At 44.1% G+C, this 16,296-nt stretch overlaps 1 protein-coding gene across 1 annotated transcript in view; it reads left to right on the forward strand.

Annotated features, from left to right (window-relative positions):
* Positions 1-2,437: 2,437 nt before the first annotated feature.
* The window catches only part of syndig1 (synapse differentiation inducing 1), a gene marked incomplete at its 5' end in the record, with an annotated part of 172,941 nt that continues 159,082 nt past the window's right edge, over positions 2,438-16,296 (forward strand). The window contains one exon of the mRNA XM_084321895.1: positions 2,438-3,070. Within this exon, the coding sequence (XP_084178021.1) occupies positions 2,438-3,070 (633 nt within the window). The remainder of the gene's footprint in view (positions 3,071-16,296) is intronic.

Raw genomic sequence — 16,296 nt, forward strand, 5'->3', positions numbered from 1 at the left:
TGTTGGCTTCCTCCTTACACCACTCCTTTACACTCAGGAGGTCAACTAGTAGAGTAGTGGGATGGGTACCTTTCATATTTGAACCGATACCTGTGAATCGATACCGGTACCCAATGGTACCTTTTTTCGGTACTTTAGTCTCTAAAAATGTAATCTACCTACCTCAGTCGTGAAAAAAAAAATCCAAACTTCAAATAACTACACTTTCGACCGTTTTCGGCTTGCCATTGCCCCGACTGCTTTGTTGTTGAATCAAGTAAAATCCTAGGTAAGCGTATATTGTGTGTGTGAACGTTGACATGAAAAGAAAAAAGGTTAAAAAATAAATAAATAAAAGTGTAAAAATGTTTACCTTTAAAAGTACCGAATTCGGTACCCATCCCCAGTACACCACTCCTTTACACTCAGGAGGCCAACTAGTAGAGTACACCACTCCTTTACACTCAGGAGGTCAACTAGTAGAGTACACCACTCCTCTACACTCAGGAGGCCAACTAGTAGAGTACACCACTCCTCTACACTCAGGAGGCCAACTAGTAGAGTACACCACTCCTTTACACTCAGGAGGTCAACTAGTAGAGTACACCACTCCTTTACACTCAGGAGGCCAACTAGTAGAGTACACCACTCCTTTACACTCAGGAGGTCAACTAGTAGAGTACACCACTCCTTTACACTCAGGAGGCCAACTAGTAGAGTACACCACTCCTTTACACTCAGGAGGCCAACTAGTAGAGTACACCACTCCTCTACACTCAGGAGGCCAACTAGTAGAGTACACCACTCCTTTACACTCAGGAGGCCAACTAGTAGAGTACACCACTCCTTTACACTCAGGAGGTCAACTAGTAGAGTACACCACTCCTTCAGGAGGGTAAACTAGTAGAGTACACTACTCCTTTACACTCAGGAGGCCAACTAGTAGAGTACACCACTCCTTTACACTCAGGAGGCCAACTAGTAGTTTTATTTGAGCTGATGTGATCTGTGAGCTCATTTGATATTATATATACCATTTCCTTCTATGTATGTATTTTATGATTCAAGCTGTGTTAGACCTGCCATTGTAATGCCTGCCTATTCATCTTGTCTTTTAACGAGGTCCGCAATGGAAATACGTTTTTGAAACTTTATTGTGTTGACCTCAAGGATTTTATATAACGTATGCATGATGTGCATTTGTTATTGACTGTTGAGATCAACTAAACTAAATAGAAAATACCTGACGTGAAATACTGTACCTGATCCCGGCACTAACCTGCACAAAGCATTTGGCGATGATTTCAAAAGGTCTGTGTTTGTGAATTTCCTTTTGAAAAGAGAGGGAGAAAAACAAGGCAGAATACAAAACAGTGCTGCCGGATGAAAAGCTTGTGTCCCCAAGATGTCAGTGTTTTTTGAGGATTTAAGAGCAATAGCCTTTCAGTCAGACTGACACGACCACGTTACATATCTCTTCCCATAGGGTCATGGAACTTCCATAAAAAGGACCATCTTTTTTTTCCCATAGGAGTAACAGTGGCTCAGGAGGTAGAGCGGTCGTCGGAAGGTTCCCGGTTCGATTCCCACTCCTCCCGAGCAGCGCGCCGAAGTGTCCTTGAGCAAGACACTTAACCCCTAATTGCTCCCGCTGAGCAGCTTGGCACCTTGCATGGTCGCCTCTGCCGTCGGTGTGTGAATGTGTGAGTGAATGGGTGAATGTGAGGAACAACATTTTTTTTTATCCACTTTTTCTCCCATTTAAAATTTTTCTCCCATCCCAATTTTCGTATCATCCAATTCAACCCTCCCCTGTCTCGAACGCTGTTTCATGCCTCCCACAAGCCGGCTGCAATGTGGACTAAGTCATACATAGCACGAGTCCCCTCCGATACTCGAGGTAACAGCAGTCACATCTTTTCACCTGCGCAGCGCAATCTTTCAGCGTCGGGGGTCTGGGCTTTGGAAGGGCCCCGCCCCCGTCGCTTCCTGATTCTACTGCAGGCGCACCAACCGACCTGTAGGAGTCGCTGTCCACAATGCCCGATCCCCACCCATCAGTTTCCCTCCCCCTAATACTGCCAATGTGTATTAGTACGGACGACCAGCTAAACTGAAAGCAATGTGGAGCGCTGGGCTCGAACAGGGAGGCGAACCTGTTCGAGCCCAGTCTCCAGTATTCATGGTGAGCGCCTTGCCCACTGCACCACGTAGCCACCGAGGAACAACATTTTTAAAGCGCTTTGTATGAAAGAACTACGTATATAAATGCACCATTTACCAAAAAAAAAACGCTCAAAACGCTCTTTTCACGCGATTAACTTCTCTAATCTGGCCTCCCAACAGGAGACCGCTCCGTTCCGTCCCGTGATGCCTTCAGTGAGACCCCTGTGAGAGAGATCCCTCTGAAGCGGAGGGGCTCCGTTGTTCCAACCGCGACTCAGCTAAGCCGGGAGGGATGGAGGGCGGACAGGCGGCCGGTTCGGGCTCAGACCCGGGCCCGGGACACGGCGAGGAGGCCAAGCCCTCCGCCCTAGGGAGGGCATCGCCCGACGGAGGAGGAGGTGGAGGTGGAGGAGGAGAAGGAGAAGGAGGCAGAGAAGGGGAGGCGGCGCTGGATCCCTGCAGGCGCGTCAGCGGCCTCATTAACACGCACGGCCTCGCGGCAGAGAGCAGAGAGGGCCTGGTGTCGGTGTACTCCGCCCCGCAGGACCACGGACACCTGGTGGTCAACATCTCCCCCCAGCTGGAGCGCAACGGGACCGGCGGCGGGCCTCCCCAGCTCCTCAACCCTAGCGCCCTGCCGCAGGCGGCGGCGGACCCCCGCTTCAGGATGGCCCCCGCCGGTCTCATCCTGTATTCTGAGAGCGTGCTGCTGCGGGCGTGGGGGGGGGAGGGGGGGGAGTGCTGCGAGACCACCTTCATTGAGGGCCTGGCGGACGGCTGCTCATCCTCCTCCACCTCCTGCGCCGCCAAGGAGGCGCTGATGTTCGCAGACGGGAAGTTTCTGGACCTCTCCTCCGCGGAGGACGCCAAGATCCAGACCCTGTCGTACGACGTCGAGGACGAGGACGAGTTCCAGGAGCTGGAGGTAAGGCGGGGGGGGGGGGGGCATGTGTGGTTTATTATCTCATTACGGCCTGTCAGGAAATGCCTGTGAGAGGAGGCGTTATGACTGGGAAGATCCTTGGGAGGTCCGTTTTCAGTATAAATCATTTTGTATGTTATTTTTTATTTTTTTTTTGTCTGCCTCATTTCAGCAGCATCCTTGAAGTGTGTTTGTGTGTTGTGTGTGTGTGTGTGCAGGGCCGGACTGGGGAAATAATTCATACCGGGAGATATAGCGCGAAATATAGCCCCAATCAGGCCACTTTTTAAGCTGGGGGTCTGGGGGTCCCCCACCCGGAAAATTTTACAAAGACTTAATTTCCTGCATTCTGGTGAATTTTAGTGCATGTGAATCACAAACTAATGAGCCAACAATTGCTTAGTACAATGTACTGTTATGAACCTCAAATAAAACTGTTGTGGCACTAGCAATGGTACTCTCTCCACCTTCAAAAAGAAAAAAGCAAGAGCACAACATATTTTTCTATTTACTATTATGTAAGGGATAATGTATAGCTACGAGGTCATTGTCGCAAAATAATTGACCGACACGTAGTTTAAAATACCGAGCCGCTTCGGCGAGGTGTTTTAAACGTCAGTGAAGGTCAATTATTTTGCGACAATGACCGAGTAAAGCTATACATTATCCCGCTTATTACATGGCTAACTTACTAACAATATACCTAATTCATTTGACAAATCGCAGTTGTTCTGTGGCTCTGTCAGCCTAAATAAAGTGATTATTATTATCGCGGGCAGCCTCTGTTCTGGCTCCGCTGTAATCTACACACACTCCACTGTCAGTGCAGCCGCGGCAGGTGTGTCTGATTTGCTGCACTGATGTGGGCTTGATTGCGAACAGCTGCGCACATCGGTCATTATTGTCCCACAGCGGTCATTATTGAAAAATAATGACCGCTGTTGGGGGGCTATTGACCAATCACAAGCAAGCATTTCGGCGAATGTGAAAACGCCATGTAATAAAATACAGTTAACCACTCTCTCCGTCTCCACCTATTCAAACAAGGCAAGAGCACAATACCATATTCACTTTACTGATGCACTACCCATCAACAGTTAAAATAGCCCTTTACACAAACATTAAATAACAGACCTTTCATTACAATACTATAATAACAGTAGCCACTGCCAGAATAGTGAGCACACGAATACAGAAGATTGCGTTGTCTCAATCATTTTAACTATAAAATGAGCTCAAAGTATGAGCTCACTGACTGAAATTTCCAACAAAAAGCATCAATTGTCAAATAATATTGATCACATTAACTAGACTAGATGTTTTTGAGGAAATTAGAAAGGGAACAACAACTTAACCCTTGTGTCTGATCAGATTCTTATTTTTTTGATAACTTTGCAGTGATTATGTTTGTAGCCAATGTGGCAAAGGTGTGTAATCTTTGAATTATCTTGGAATTATTTTGACTCTCTCTTTCATAAATTGTTTATTCAACTTCAGCCCCAATCATAACCACCACATATTGTTTTTTGTAATGTCAGATTTAACAACTCCTTTTGGGAGTGTGCCATCTGCCATTCCATTCGCCGCCTCCACGGTCAATCAGTTGTATCGCCTGGTCCCGCCTCCACCAATCACAAGCGGCAGCACGGCTCCATTGTGTGTGTCCGCGTGAGGGAGAGAGAGTCAGATAGTTCTCCAACTCTGTCGCAGACAGTGAAATCCTGGTTGTTCCCCACCCACCTGGTTATCTAAAAACTATCGCGCCGTGCCGCCGCCACAACTAGAAACAATGGCCTGGCAAAAAAATAAATAAAAAATTATAATAAAAAAATATATATAATATTTTTTATTTATATAATTATTTTTTTTTTATCTGTGCAGGCCAGGCCACCGGGAAAACTCCCGGTGCTCCCGATGGCCAGTCCGGGCCTGTGTGTGTGTGTGTGTGTGTGTGCATGGCCGCCTAGTTATAGTTGAAAGTGGGGGTGCATAATTTTTTTTTTTTTTTATTATTATTATTATAATTTTTATTTTATTTTTTTTTGTTTTTTTTTGACAGGTAAGGGGTGGTTTGGAGGGGGTCCGGCACGACCCCCTCCACGGCAGACATTTTTTTCATTTAATGAACCTGTACATGCAATTTCCTGCAATATAGAGCCTTCAATCTTGACCAATAAAGCTGCTCTTTTCACTATAAAACTCAGTTTATATTGCAGTATGATAGCCAATTACTATAATAATAATAATATATTAATATATATATATATACTGTATATATACTGTATATTGATTTTTCGCTCTTTTATTTTTATTAAATCAATCTCCTTTCAAATAGGCCAAGTTTTTAATAAGAAAGAGAGAAAAAATACCAACAAGGAACAATAACAGGGTCTGCTGTAAATATAGCCTATTTTGTGTCTTAATTTGTTATGTTATCCTACACTTTAAGCTGTCTGATATTTCCATTACCTGTAACTCTTGGGTCTCTTTCTCTCCTTCTCTGCCTCCTCCCTGAGTCTGCACAGTCACCATATCATTCTACATTAAGGAGAGCAATACACTTATGAATACACTGAACATCATTATGAAACATTTCTATTGCACCCTTACTTACAATTCATTATGAATTGAAAATGGGGAACCCTGATGTAAACAAGACGAAAGTCTTTCTCTGGTCTGCATCCCCTTAACAATTGTGTGTATTGAGCTGTACTGTACTGTACCTAGGCCTGCCACGATAACACATTTTGCTGGGCGATTAATTGCCCCCGAAAATATCGCGATAAGCGATATTATTGCGACCGGTTAGAGAATTTTTTTTTGAGAAATTTATTTCCCAAAACTTTTATTTTGAAGCCCACCGCTCCGTCTTTTCCTGTGTTTTAGACTTTTATTTTGAAGCCCACCGACCGGACCGGAAGTATTGTTGTGATTATCAGGTACTTTGGGTACCAGAAAAGTCACGTGAAACACTGCAGACCACTGATTGGTCAGAATAGAGACGCGTCTCTAGGATTTCATAATCATTATGTTTGCAGCAGGCACAAGTGCAATAAACAAAGGATACAGTCACTGTGTATTCTGCCTCATTTATTGATTAAACAAAACCGACATCAACACAATTTGCCACCGAGCGGAGAGTTTAGTCTCGCAAAAAGATCGCTGACTTGTTAAGGCTTGTTGTTAGGTTAGGTGCTAATGTTGTGCTAGCGTTTTAGCATGGCTATCGTACATAGCGTGATCAATATAACTCGCTATTGATTGTTTGTATGAGTAACGTTAATGCTAGTAGAATAGACACAACGTGAGGTAATCACCATCCATTTTAAACCGGTTATTACCTAATGCTAACGTTAGCAAATAGACGCGACTGGTAACGTTACAGCTTGTTAGCCTAATGCTAACGTTAACGTTAGCATAGACAGCCTAGCTAACGTTAACGCTTGTAGAATAGACACAATGAGAGGTAACGTTAGCGTTAGCAGAATAGACACAACGAGGGTCTCGTTAATGTTGTTATTGATTGATTGATTGAAAACTGTGTTTACTCTGTTTGTATGAGTAACGTTAATGCTAGTAGAATAGACACAATGAGGGGTAACGTTAGCCCCACGGAGCTCCTGTGCTGTGCTCTGTAGTAAAGCCAGCGGCCCGCCTCCCAACACGGACAGTGACTGACAAGGGGCACTGGGTCCGCCTCATTAAAACAAACGCGCAAATAGCAATTAATCGCGCCCGTCAAAATCATTGCATTCATTTTAATTATCGCGGCAATTAATCGATTTATTGCTTATCGCGGCAGGCCTAACTGTACCCATTCTGCAATCTGTTATTGATTGATTAAAAATGTTATTAACATATTGCAGAATGGGTACAATATAGTACGGCTCAATACACACAATTGTTAAGGGGATGCAGACCAGAGAAAGACTTTTGTTTTGTTTACATCAGGGTCCCCTTATTGCATTATTATTATTATAAAAAAATTAAAAAAAAAAAAGTAAAAAAAAAAAAAAAAAATTGGGGGGCCCTCATCACTAAAGGCCCACGGGCCGCGGCCGTCGTTAATCCGGCCCTGCTTCGAACGTTAAAATTTGCAAACGAAGTCAACGTTATCCAGCTGACGACACCACATATCTAGATATATGACAACGTTACCTAGCGGCTAGCACTAAAGCTAACGCCAACCAGAGGGAAACTTTGTTATTATTATTATTATTATTATTATTATTATTGTTTGGTATGACCAGATGGCATTTCGGGACGTGAAACACTTTTATTGTATTGCGTGGTAGAACTTCTACCACTCAATAGAAGACATGTCTAACATAAATAATCTTAACAATCATAAACAACTTACTGGAAAATCCTGCCTGCCACCAAATGACACACTTCTGTGGCCTTTATTTACACTCAGCCTACCTGCAGCCAGCGCCGTGCGCCGTCTGCTCTGCTGGGGGTGGGAGAGGCACTGGATCAAACCATATGGGGGAGCAGGGGGGGGGGGTCGCAATCTTTGGAAACTTAAAAACGTGTTATTAAGTGTCATTGCGTATTATTAATTTGATTGAAATTACGTAGTTATGCTTAGATTTATATATTGGGGGGGGGGTATATCATATTTTTCATATGATCAAAAAGTGGTGGAGCAAGATCATATCCTTGCTCCCCCAAGTTCAATAGTCCTGGAGCACGTGCATCGTCTGCTCTATTGCGCAGGCGTCTATGTGTGTGTGTGTGTGTGTGTGTGTGTGTGTGTGTGTGTGTGTGTAGAACGTTCTGATAGATATCTGGATTCTCATTTGGCCGCCGTCTCTCCCTGTGAATTGAGGATCTGAAACAGAGAGGCAGTGGGAGACTGAAGACGAGGATGAAAGTGTTGATGATGAAGAATATGCAAGTGTGTGATGAGTGAAAGAGAGAGAGATAGAGGGAGAGATAGAGAGAGGGGGGAGGGGGAGAGAGACAGAGAGAGATGAGTGAAACACCAGGATGGAAGCAGAGCAGACATAGGAGAGAGAGAGAGAGAGAGAGAGAGAGAGAGAGAGAGAGAGAGGGGGGAGAAAGCATGCGAGATATATATATATATATATATATATATAGAGAGAGAGAGAGAGAGAGAGAGAGAGAGAGAGAGAGAGAGAGAGAGAGAGAGAGAGAGAAAGGGAGATTTTAGAAAAACATTTATTTACATATTTCTCATTACAATGTACAATGTGTATGTCAATACAATTAAAAACAACTAACTACACATTATATCGGGCAACATATGTCCCCATCACACTTAAAACCACATGAGATCTCACAATAAAAAAAATGCTAAAATACACCTGTCCGTCTGCAACACAACAAAAAAACATTGAAGCTCCACCCAAACAAAAAAAATATCCATACTTCCATTCAACACATAATATGTCATCAAGAACAACATATGAGCAACCCAAAAGGGTCCCGTCAGTCCATTTGTGTCAGTTTTTATATCCAGCTCATGAAAAAAAAGATCCCCTTCATCAGGACCTTCCGTTCCACCGAAATAATCCTGCAACAGGTATTGTTCCCCGACGCTCCGCGCTTCAGTCCAATCGTCCAGACAGACCCTGTTGTGACAGGCCGTCCTCAGCCCCAATAAAGAAGCCACTTCCTCTGACCCGGCTACATTCACAACATCTTTCAGTGTCATTGTCCCAACTGCTTGCAGACACTGTCCAAGCCCAGGTCTACTCCCTTCCTGAATGTCCAGCCGGGCTCCACACATCAGAAGCTCCATTATCATGATAACATTATATTATCCAGTTTTTTGAGCTTCTGCACAATCTTTCTCAGTCTAAAAACTTCCTGGGAAGTGTACCCCCCATTGTTCTTCGACCTCATTTGAGTCCTTGCTGAAAAAATAAACATCTCCAAATCTTCAAAAAAATCTTCCACTTTGACACTTCTCAAATTTTTTGTTGTGTGCAGGAACTTCTGTATCTGCCTGACTGCATAAAATTTTTTCCATTGTGAATCAGACACTTGAGAAGCATTTGGGAACTCATCTTCCTCAACACTTGAGATGTCATCCCCCCATTGTTTTTCAATCTCACCCTATTGTTTTTCAACTTCATCCTCGTCCATACTGGACTGAGAGGAACCTGTGTCTTCTATGACCAAACTTGTCACTCTTTTCTTATCCTGAGAGCCCACCCCTCCATCACTTCCCACCACGCCATCCACTGTCTGACTGTGTACATTGTCCACCACATTCATTTTACCCTGACGCGGTGTTGGGCTTGGGGGGACAAAAAAAACTCTGCTCTCCTCTGTTCAAGTTCAAGTTCAAGTTCTTTAATAGTTGTCATACAGAAGTACAGAATACTTTCATACAAAATGCTTCTTACTGTTACGCTCCAGAGACTGTGCTAGACAAGATAGTATCAAATAACATAATATAGCATGTAATTTAGAAGAAGAAAAATTAGGTCACAGTGTTCGGTATAGACATATGTACAATGTTCTGAGTTACCATATAATATACAATACTATGCAGTGTACTAATGTACAGTACTATCTAGTGCAAAGCAGAAATGGGATGAGGTACAATTTTAGGTACAATTTACAGTAAGGTGTACGAGTTGTAGTGCAATCCTTCATCAATAAATATAAAGTGTGGGGAGTGGGTGCTACAGTGTGTTTGTTTAAAGTGGGTGTGTGCTATAAAGTGTGTGGAGTGGGTGCTACAGTGTGTTTGTTTAAAGTGAGTGTGTGCGTGTGGATGTGTGTGCTATGTGCGTTTGGTGGTTGTTGTTGTGTAGTGTTCATTCATTGTTCGTTTAGCAGCCTGATGGCCTGGGGATAGAAGCTTCTTCTGAGTCTTTCTGTGCTCGCCTTGAGACTCCGGTATCGCTTGCCTGACCGCAGCAGTTCAAAGAGGCAGTTGTTCGGGTGACTGGAGTCTTTAATGATTCTCTTAGCCTTGCCCTTGCAACGCTTGTTGTAAATGTTCTGGAGGGTGGGGAGCCCCCCTCCAATTGTGCGTTCGGCTGAACGTGTCACACTTTGTAGTCTGCTTCGGTCTTGTGCAGTGCTATTCCCAAACCAGGAGGTGATGTTGCCGGTCAAGATGCTCTCTATTGTACATGAGTAGAAGTTCTTAAGGATCTTCTGACTGACTTGGAACTTCCTTAGGCGCCTGAGGAAGTAGAGGCGTTGTCGTGCCTTCTTCACAACACTGTCAATGTGTGTGGTCCATGTCAAGTCCTCGGATATGTAGGCTCCGAGGTACTTAAAGCTGTTGACTCTCAACCGGTGCCCCGTCGATGCTGAGGGGGCTGTAGTCCTTGACCCCCGACCTCCTGAAGTCCACAATCATCTCCTTTGTTTTGCTGACGTTCAGGGAGAGGCTGTTTTCCTGGCACCATCCCGCCAGAACCTTGACCTCTTCCAGGTAGGCCCTCTCGTTGTTGGCAGAGATCAGGCCCACCACCACTGTGTCGTCAGCAAATTTGATGATTGTATTGCTACTCCGCTGAGCCACACAGTCGTGTGTGTACAGGGAGTAGAGGAGGGGACTCAGAACACAGCCCTGGGGGGCCCCTATGTTGAGGGTGATGGATGAGGAGGTGCAGTTGCCTGCTCTCACCACCTGGGGTCTGCCAGTCAGGAAGTCCAAGACCCACTGGCAGAGGTCATAGCCCAAGCCCAGGTCCCTGAGCTTGGCTATGAGTATGGAGGGGACTATGGTATTGAATGCCGAGCTGTAGTCGATGAATAGCATTCTCACATAGTTCCCCTGCCTCTTGTCCAGGTGTGATGCTGCTGTGTGCAGCACATGGGCTATGGCGTCCTCCGTGGACCTGTTGGGGCGGTATGCAAATTGCAGGGGGTCCATGTTGATGGGGAGGGACCTCGCCACTTGTTGAAGGGGGGCAGCATCTCTGATTCCCACCTCCTTACCTACACAACCACTGGTTGAGGGGGGAACAGCGTCTCCCACCCCTCCCTCCTCTGTACCTGCACCACCCGCACCACCCCCTGTTACCCCACAGTCGCCACTAGTTGAGGGGGGGGCAGCTTCCCTCACTCCTCCCTCCTCTGTACCAAGGCTCTGCTTCGTACCTGCTACACCGGTTCTGTGGCCCTGCAGCTGGATACTATCTGCTGCGCTACTGTCGGTCTGCAAAATGACTCTATTTACATTGCTGGCGGTCTGCAGCGGGACTCTGTTGTCGTCACTGCTCTCTGCTCTGCGCTGCAACACTCTTCCCTCCTCTGTACCACTACCTGCACTGATCTCAGCCCCGCGCTCCTCCTGGGGCTGAGGCGGAGGTCGCCTTGCCCCTCTCCCCGCACAATCGCGGGAGATATGACCCAGTTCCCCGCATCCGAAACACTTCCCCGAATTACCAGAACTCACAAAAACCACATAATCAAACTCATCAACCTTTATCTTAAAAACCAACTCAAGCTCCTCTCCGCTGTTGTTTAGAATCATTAAAACCTGTCGCCTGTGTGAGACAACATGCTTTAAAAGCGGAGATTTACATCCCGACGACATTTTTCTTATAGGGGAAATTATCTTCCCATGTCGTGCTAGTTGACTTCTCAATAGTTCATCACTGATGAACGGCGGAACGTTGGAAATAAAGACATTTCTGCCTGGTGTGGAGAGCGGCTCTACAGAAAGAAAAGCCCCGTCAACACTTATCCCCGATTGAACCAGTGTGTGCACCTTGTCCACCGAGTCAACAAAGATCACTACTCCTTGATTCATTCTCGCAACTGATTTAATGCTTTTATGTCCAACAATACTTCCAACTGCCAAACTGCAGTCCTCTACTGATACATCAGGAACAGATATCTTAATACCATGCTTTCTACCAATTTTGGAAAAGTCCATATTGGCGTCTGACGTCATCCAGCAGCACAGCCTGGCCGATGCGGCCAAACAAACAAAACACTCCCACTTAACCCTATACACACCAAAACACACAGCAAACCAACACTACACTTATAATACAATATCCCATAAACAAATTAACAAAATAGACAGATAAAGATAGAAAAAAACTCACTACACCTCCAACCTCCAACCTCTCCAATCTCTCCAATCTCATTCCCAGCATGCCCTGAGAGAGAGAGAGAGAGAGAGAGAGAGAGAGAGAGAGAGAGAGAGAGAGAGAGAGAGAGAGAGAGAGAGAGACAGAGACAGAGAGAGATGAGTGAAACACCAGGATGGAAGCAGAGCAGACATAGGAGAGAGAGAGAGAGAGAAAGCATGCAAGATATATATATATATAGAGAGAGAGAGAGAGAGAGAGAGAGAGAGAGAGAGAGAGAGAGAGAGAGAGAGAGAGAGAGAGAGAGAGAGAGAGAGAGAGAGAGAGAGAGAGAGAGAGAGAGAGAGAGAGAGGGGGAGGGAGAGAGAGACAGAGAGAGATGAGTGAAACACCAGGATGGAAGCAGAGCAGACATAGGAGAGAGAGAGAGAGGGAGGGAGAAAGCATGCGAGAGAGAGAGAGAGAGAGAGAGAGAGAGAGAGAGAGAGAGAGTCTGGATCACTGTTCTTCATGCTGTGGCCCAGCTGTCTCCACCACCTGCTCTGGGCATCACAGTAGTCCTGCTCTCCCTCATGGCTGAGGTTCCTGGCTCTGTCCGCTCTGACATCACACCCCTGTGAAAACCAGGTGTCTGTCATCGTGGATATATTTTTTGTATTATTATTTATTATTATTATTATTATTATTATTATTATTATTATTATTATTATTATTATTATTATTATTATTATTATTATTATTATTATTATTATTATTATTATTATTATTATTATTATTATTATTATTATTATTATTATTATTATTATTATTATTATTATTTTAAATCATCACCTTCCCGATCACCTTGAAATTAGATAATTTCCCTGTTTATTGAGTGTTGAAGCAACCATTTATTTGCCTGATACAAGGAATGTACAGGACATGTCTCTTGGTGAGAACAGCGCAGAGACACATCAACAACCTATGACACACTGGGCAAAAGGAAAACAGGACCTCATATACAGAGCAAGGCATGTGATAAACAGACTATAGATATCACATGTCCATTACATACAGGGTATAGAGGCAGCAAGGCATGTGATAAACAGACTATAGATATCACATGTCCATTACAGTACATACAGGGCATAGAGGCAGCAAGGCATGTGATAAACAGACTATAGATATCACATTACATACAGAAAGGCCCGGGACCACCTGGGTACCTGGCAACCCGGCAACCTGGTGCCTAAGAATTTAAACCAGGACCTTCTTGCTGTGAGCGACAGTGTTAACACACGGACAGACATTAACAGACAATACAATATATATACAATAAAGTGGTGGAGTAAAATTAAATTAAATATGAGCTAAGTTAAGCACAATAGAATCATATATTTATGAAATAAAATATAGGCCAGGGCTGTACGACTGTATATAAGAGGTTGAATAAAATGATATGGGATATAAACTAAATTAAATATAGCAATAACAGCACAGTGCTTCAGCACAGCAGTATGTTAGATGTTTAGTTCTGTCAGAGCCATAGGTCTTTCTCATATACTCTGCCCTTCCCCCCATTCTAAGGTACATTATAGAACATATATCTATCTAGTCTTATTCATGCAGGTATGTAGTAAAACCTTTTCCTTTGTAAGGGACTATTCAGCCAACCTTGTGTGACGCGACTGGTGCGGTTCAGACCCGCCACGGTTCAAATACAAACAAATTCGAATGTCCACACAATATCTATTTTATAAAAAGTATATTAAATAATCTGTCATGAACCAAGCTCAAGGTACAGACAAAAACAAGGGAGACCACACAAGTACTTAAGGTTTTTAAAGAAAAGTAATTTAATTAAGCTATTAAACTATGTACACAAGTAGTTAAAGAATGAGTGGATCAGTATTATCAGTAATGTAGTGAGTGCATGAATGAATCAGTGTGTGGTGCGTGTAAGTGAGAAGATGAGAAACAAACAAACCAACCAAACCAAACAAACAAAACCCAAAATGCCATGACCAGCCTGGAGGAGAGAGACAGAGATCAGAGGAAGCCTCTCTCTGATATCCTGCCTGGGACACCCCGGCCCAGGTGTGCCCCAATTAGCTGACGAGCCTTCCCCAGCTCTGCTCTGCTCTGCCAGCCAGAGCAGAGGAAGACAAGACAATGTGGGAGAGGGTCATCACACCTCCCCCATAAGACAGGGACCCTAGGGTCACTGTTCTCCAACCTGACATGGTATACAACCAACATATCAACAAACATTTTTAATAAAAACAAAGTGACAGTTGAACAACGTGGTAGCAAAAACATGCCCGCCAACTCCTCATCCAGCCACTCAGCCCCAGACTCAGCAACCCCGGTGCGCCAGAGAAGCCCTTTAAGAGAAGAGGGGTTAAACTAGAATGGGCAGATATGTACCTATTACACCAAATCAATACTAACAAAAATGTAAATCTTCCAAAAAAAAAAACAATTTTACTTTAAAAAAATTGCAAAAAGAATTTCCTTCCTACAACACCATCCCACCAGCACCCGTTTTTAATCATGTCATTCCCGTTGCGCATCCAAAAGTTCCACCATCCCTACCGCACTTCACTCCTCCGCAACCTTGGATCCTAGGAGCATTTTTAAGAGAGAGAAGCACAGAGGGACAGCAACAACACAGATAGACAACACAACAAAAAATTACATAACCACATTAACTAGAAGGCGCGAGAGAGAGTGTCAGCAATCACGTTCTCAGTGCCTCCAAAAATGGCGAACATCCAACTGATATGGCTGCAAAAATAATGCCCATCTCAAATGACAGGTTTATCTATATCAAACAAAATCTCCCTCCCCACCAATGTGTCTCAACAATACTCTCACATCTTCCTTCAAACGTTTATCAGTCACCTCAATCTCAAAGTGCTCAGCAATTTTTTGCAGGTGTTCCCTTGTACACTGGTTCAATAACTCGATTGAAGGAGTGTGTATAAAGTCTTTCACAATGGACGCCATATTTAAAGCACTAATCACTACTTATATAGAAAACAAACAGAAAACATGGTGAGCAAGACTTTCCGAGTGCCAATCCCTAACCATATACAATGATAGTTGTATTTTTGAGTGTAGTAAATTCCTACAGAATCCTACAATAATCTAAGGTTATTGTAGTACAGTACAATGAGATTGCTTATCTGGAAAGAGGAGGAAGGGATCATGTTGATAGAATTGTTGGTCTCTTCATCTGACTTAAAGCAGATGGAAGAAATAAACGTGTAGCCAGACAAAACCATGAACTATAGTTCAACTCAGCATTTATTTGAGCCAGAGGCCAAGGTGAATAAGAAGTTGCCTTTTGTATACAAAAGATTATCAGAAAACATTAACATGGCTGCCGTGTACAGAAATCACAATAAGGTTTGCATTCTCAAACCCCAATATGTACAGAAACAGTCACTTGGTTAACATAATTTGAACATAGAGAATTTACTGTACACATTATACATGAGTAAATCTGGTTTACAGATCAGGGATCTGTACATTACTCTAATCTATAAACAACCATTGGTGTTTCCCATGATTTACTCACGTAAAATGCAATCAGCTCACAGTAGTCTCTGGGTGGGGAGCGGGGAGCACGCAGATCGGGGTTGGGATCTGGGCTCCAGAATCACACTTTGTCGCCCCTTATATCTTATAATTTCTAGCCAATAATAGCACATTTTACTAATATGGTCCTCCAATCCGGCTGGTTCTTCTGGAAGGGCGGTCCGCCCTTCCCCCTGGTTTCCTCTGGGGGGGGGGCTGGTTGCCCCCCCCTCCTCGATTTCCTGTGTGGGTCTTCCTTTAAACAGAGGGGGGCCGCCAATGGCCCCCGTCGGTGTGGTTCCTTTGATGAGTCTTGGCTGCTCAAATCCTCTGACTGAATAAACATTCCTGTGTGTACCCTTAGTGACCAGATCATATAGCTGTGATAACTCTAAATATCTATATAGATGTTTTTATTGGGTTCTTTATCCAATCAAAGCCAATCAAGTATCATGCTTTTTCATTTAGCTTTAAACCATGTCTTTATTGATTAATGATCTTTTAATCCTGTCTGATACTTATCAGAGCCAGCTATCTGGTGTCTGCTCTGTCAGTGCAGACCTCTGCTATCATTTGGGTGTGACTTTTCCGTTTCTTTGTTCTAGTGGGGGTTGAAATAACTCCCTGCTGTTA

This window comes from Notolepis coatsorum, assembly GCF_963971535.1.
Source record: "Notolepis coatsorum genome assembly, chromosome: 9".
NCBI classification, from domain to species: Eukaryota; Metazoa; Chordata; class Actinopteri; order Aulopiformes; family Paralepididae; genus Notolepis; species Notolepis coatsorum.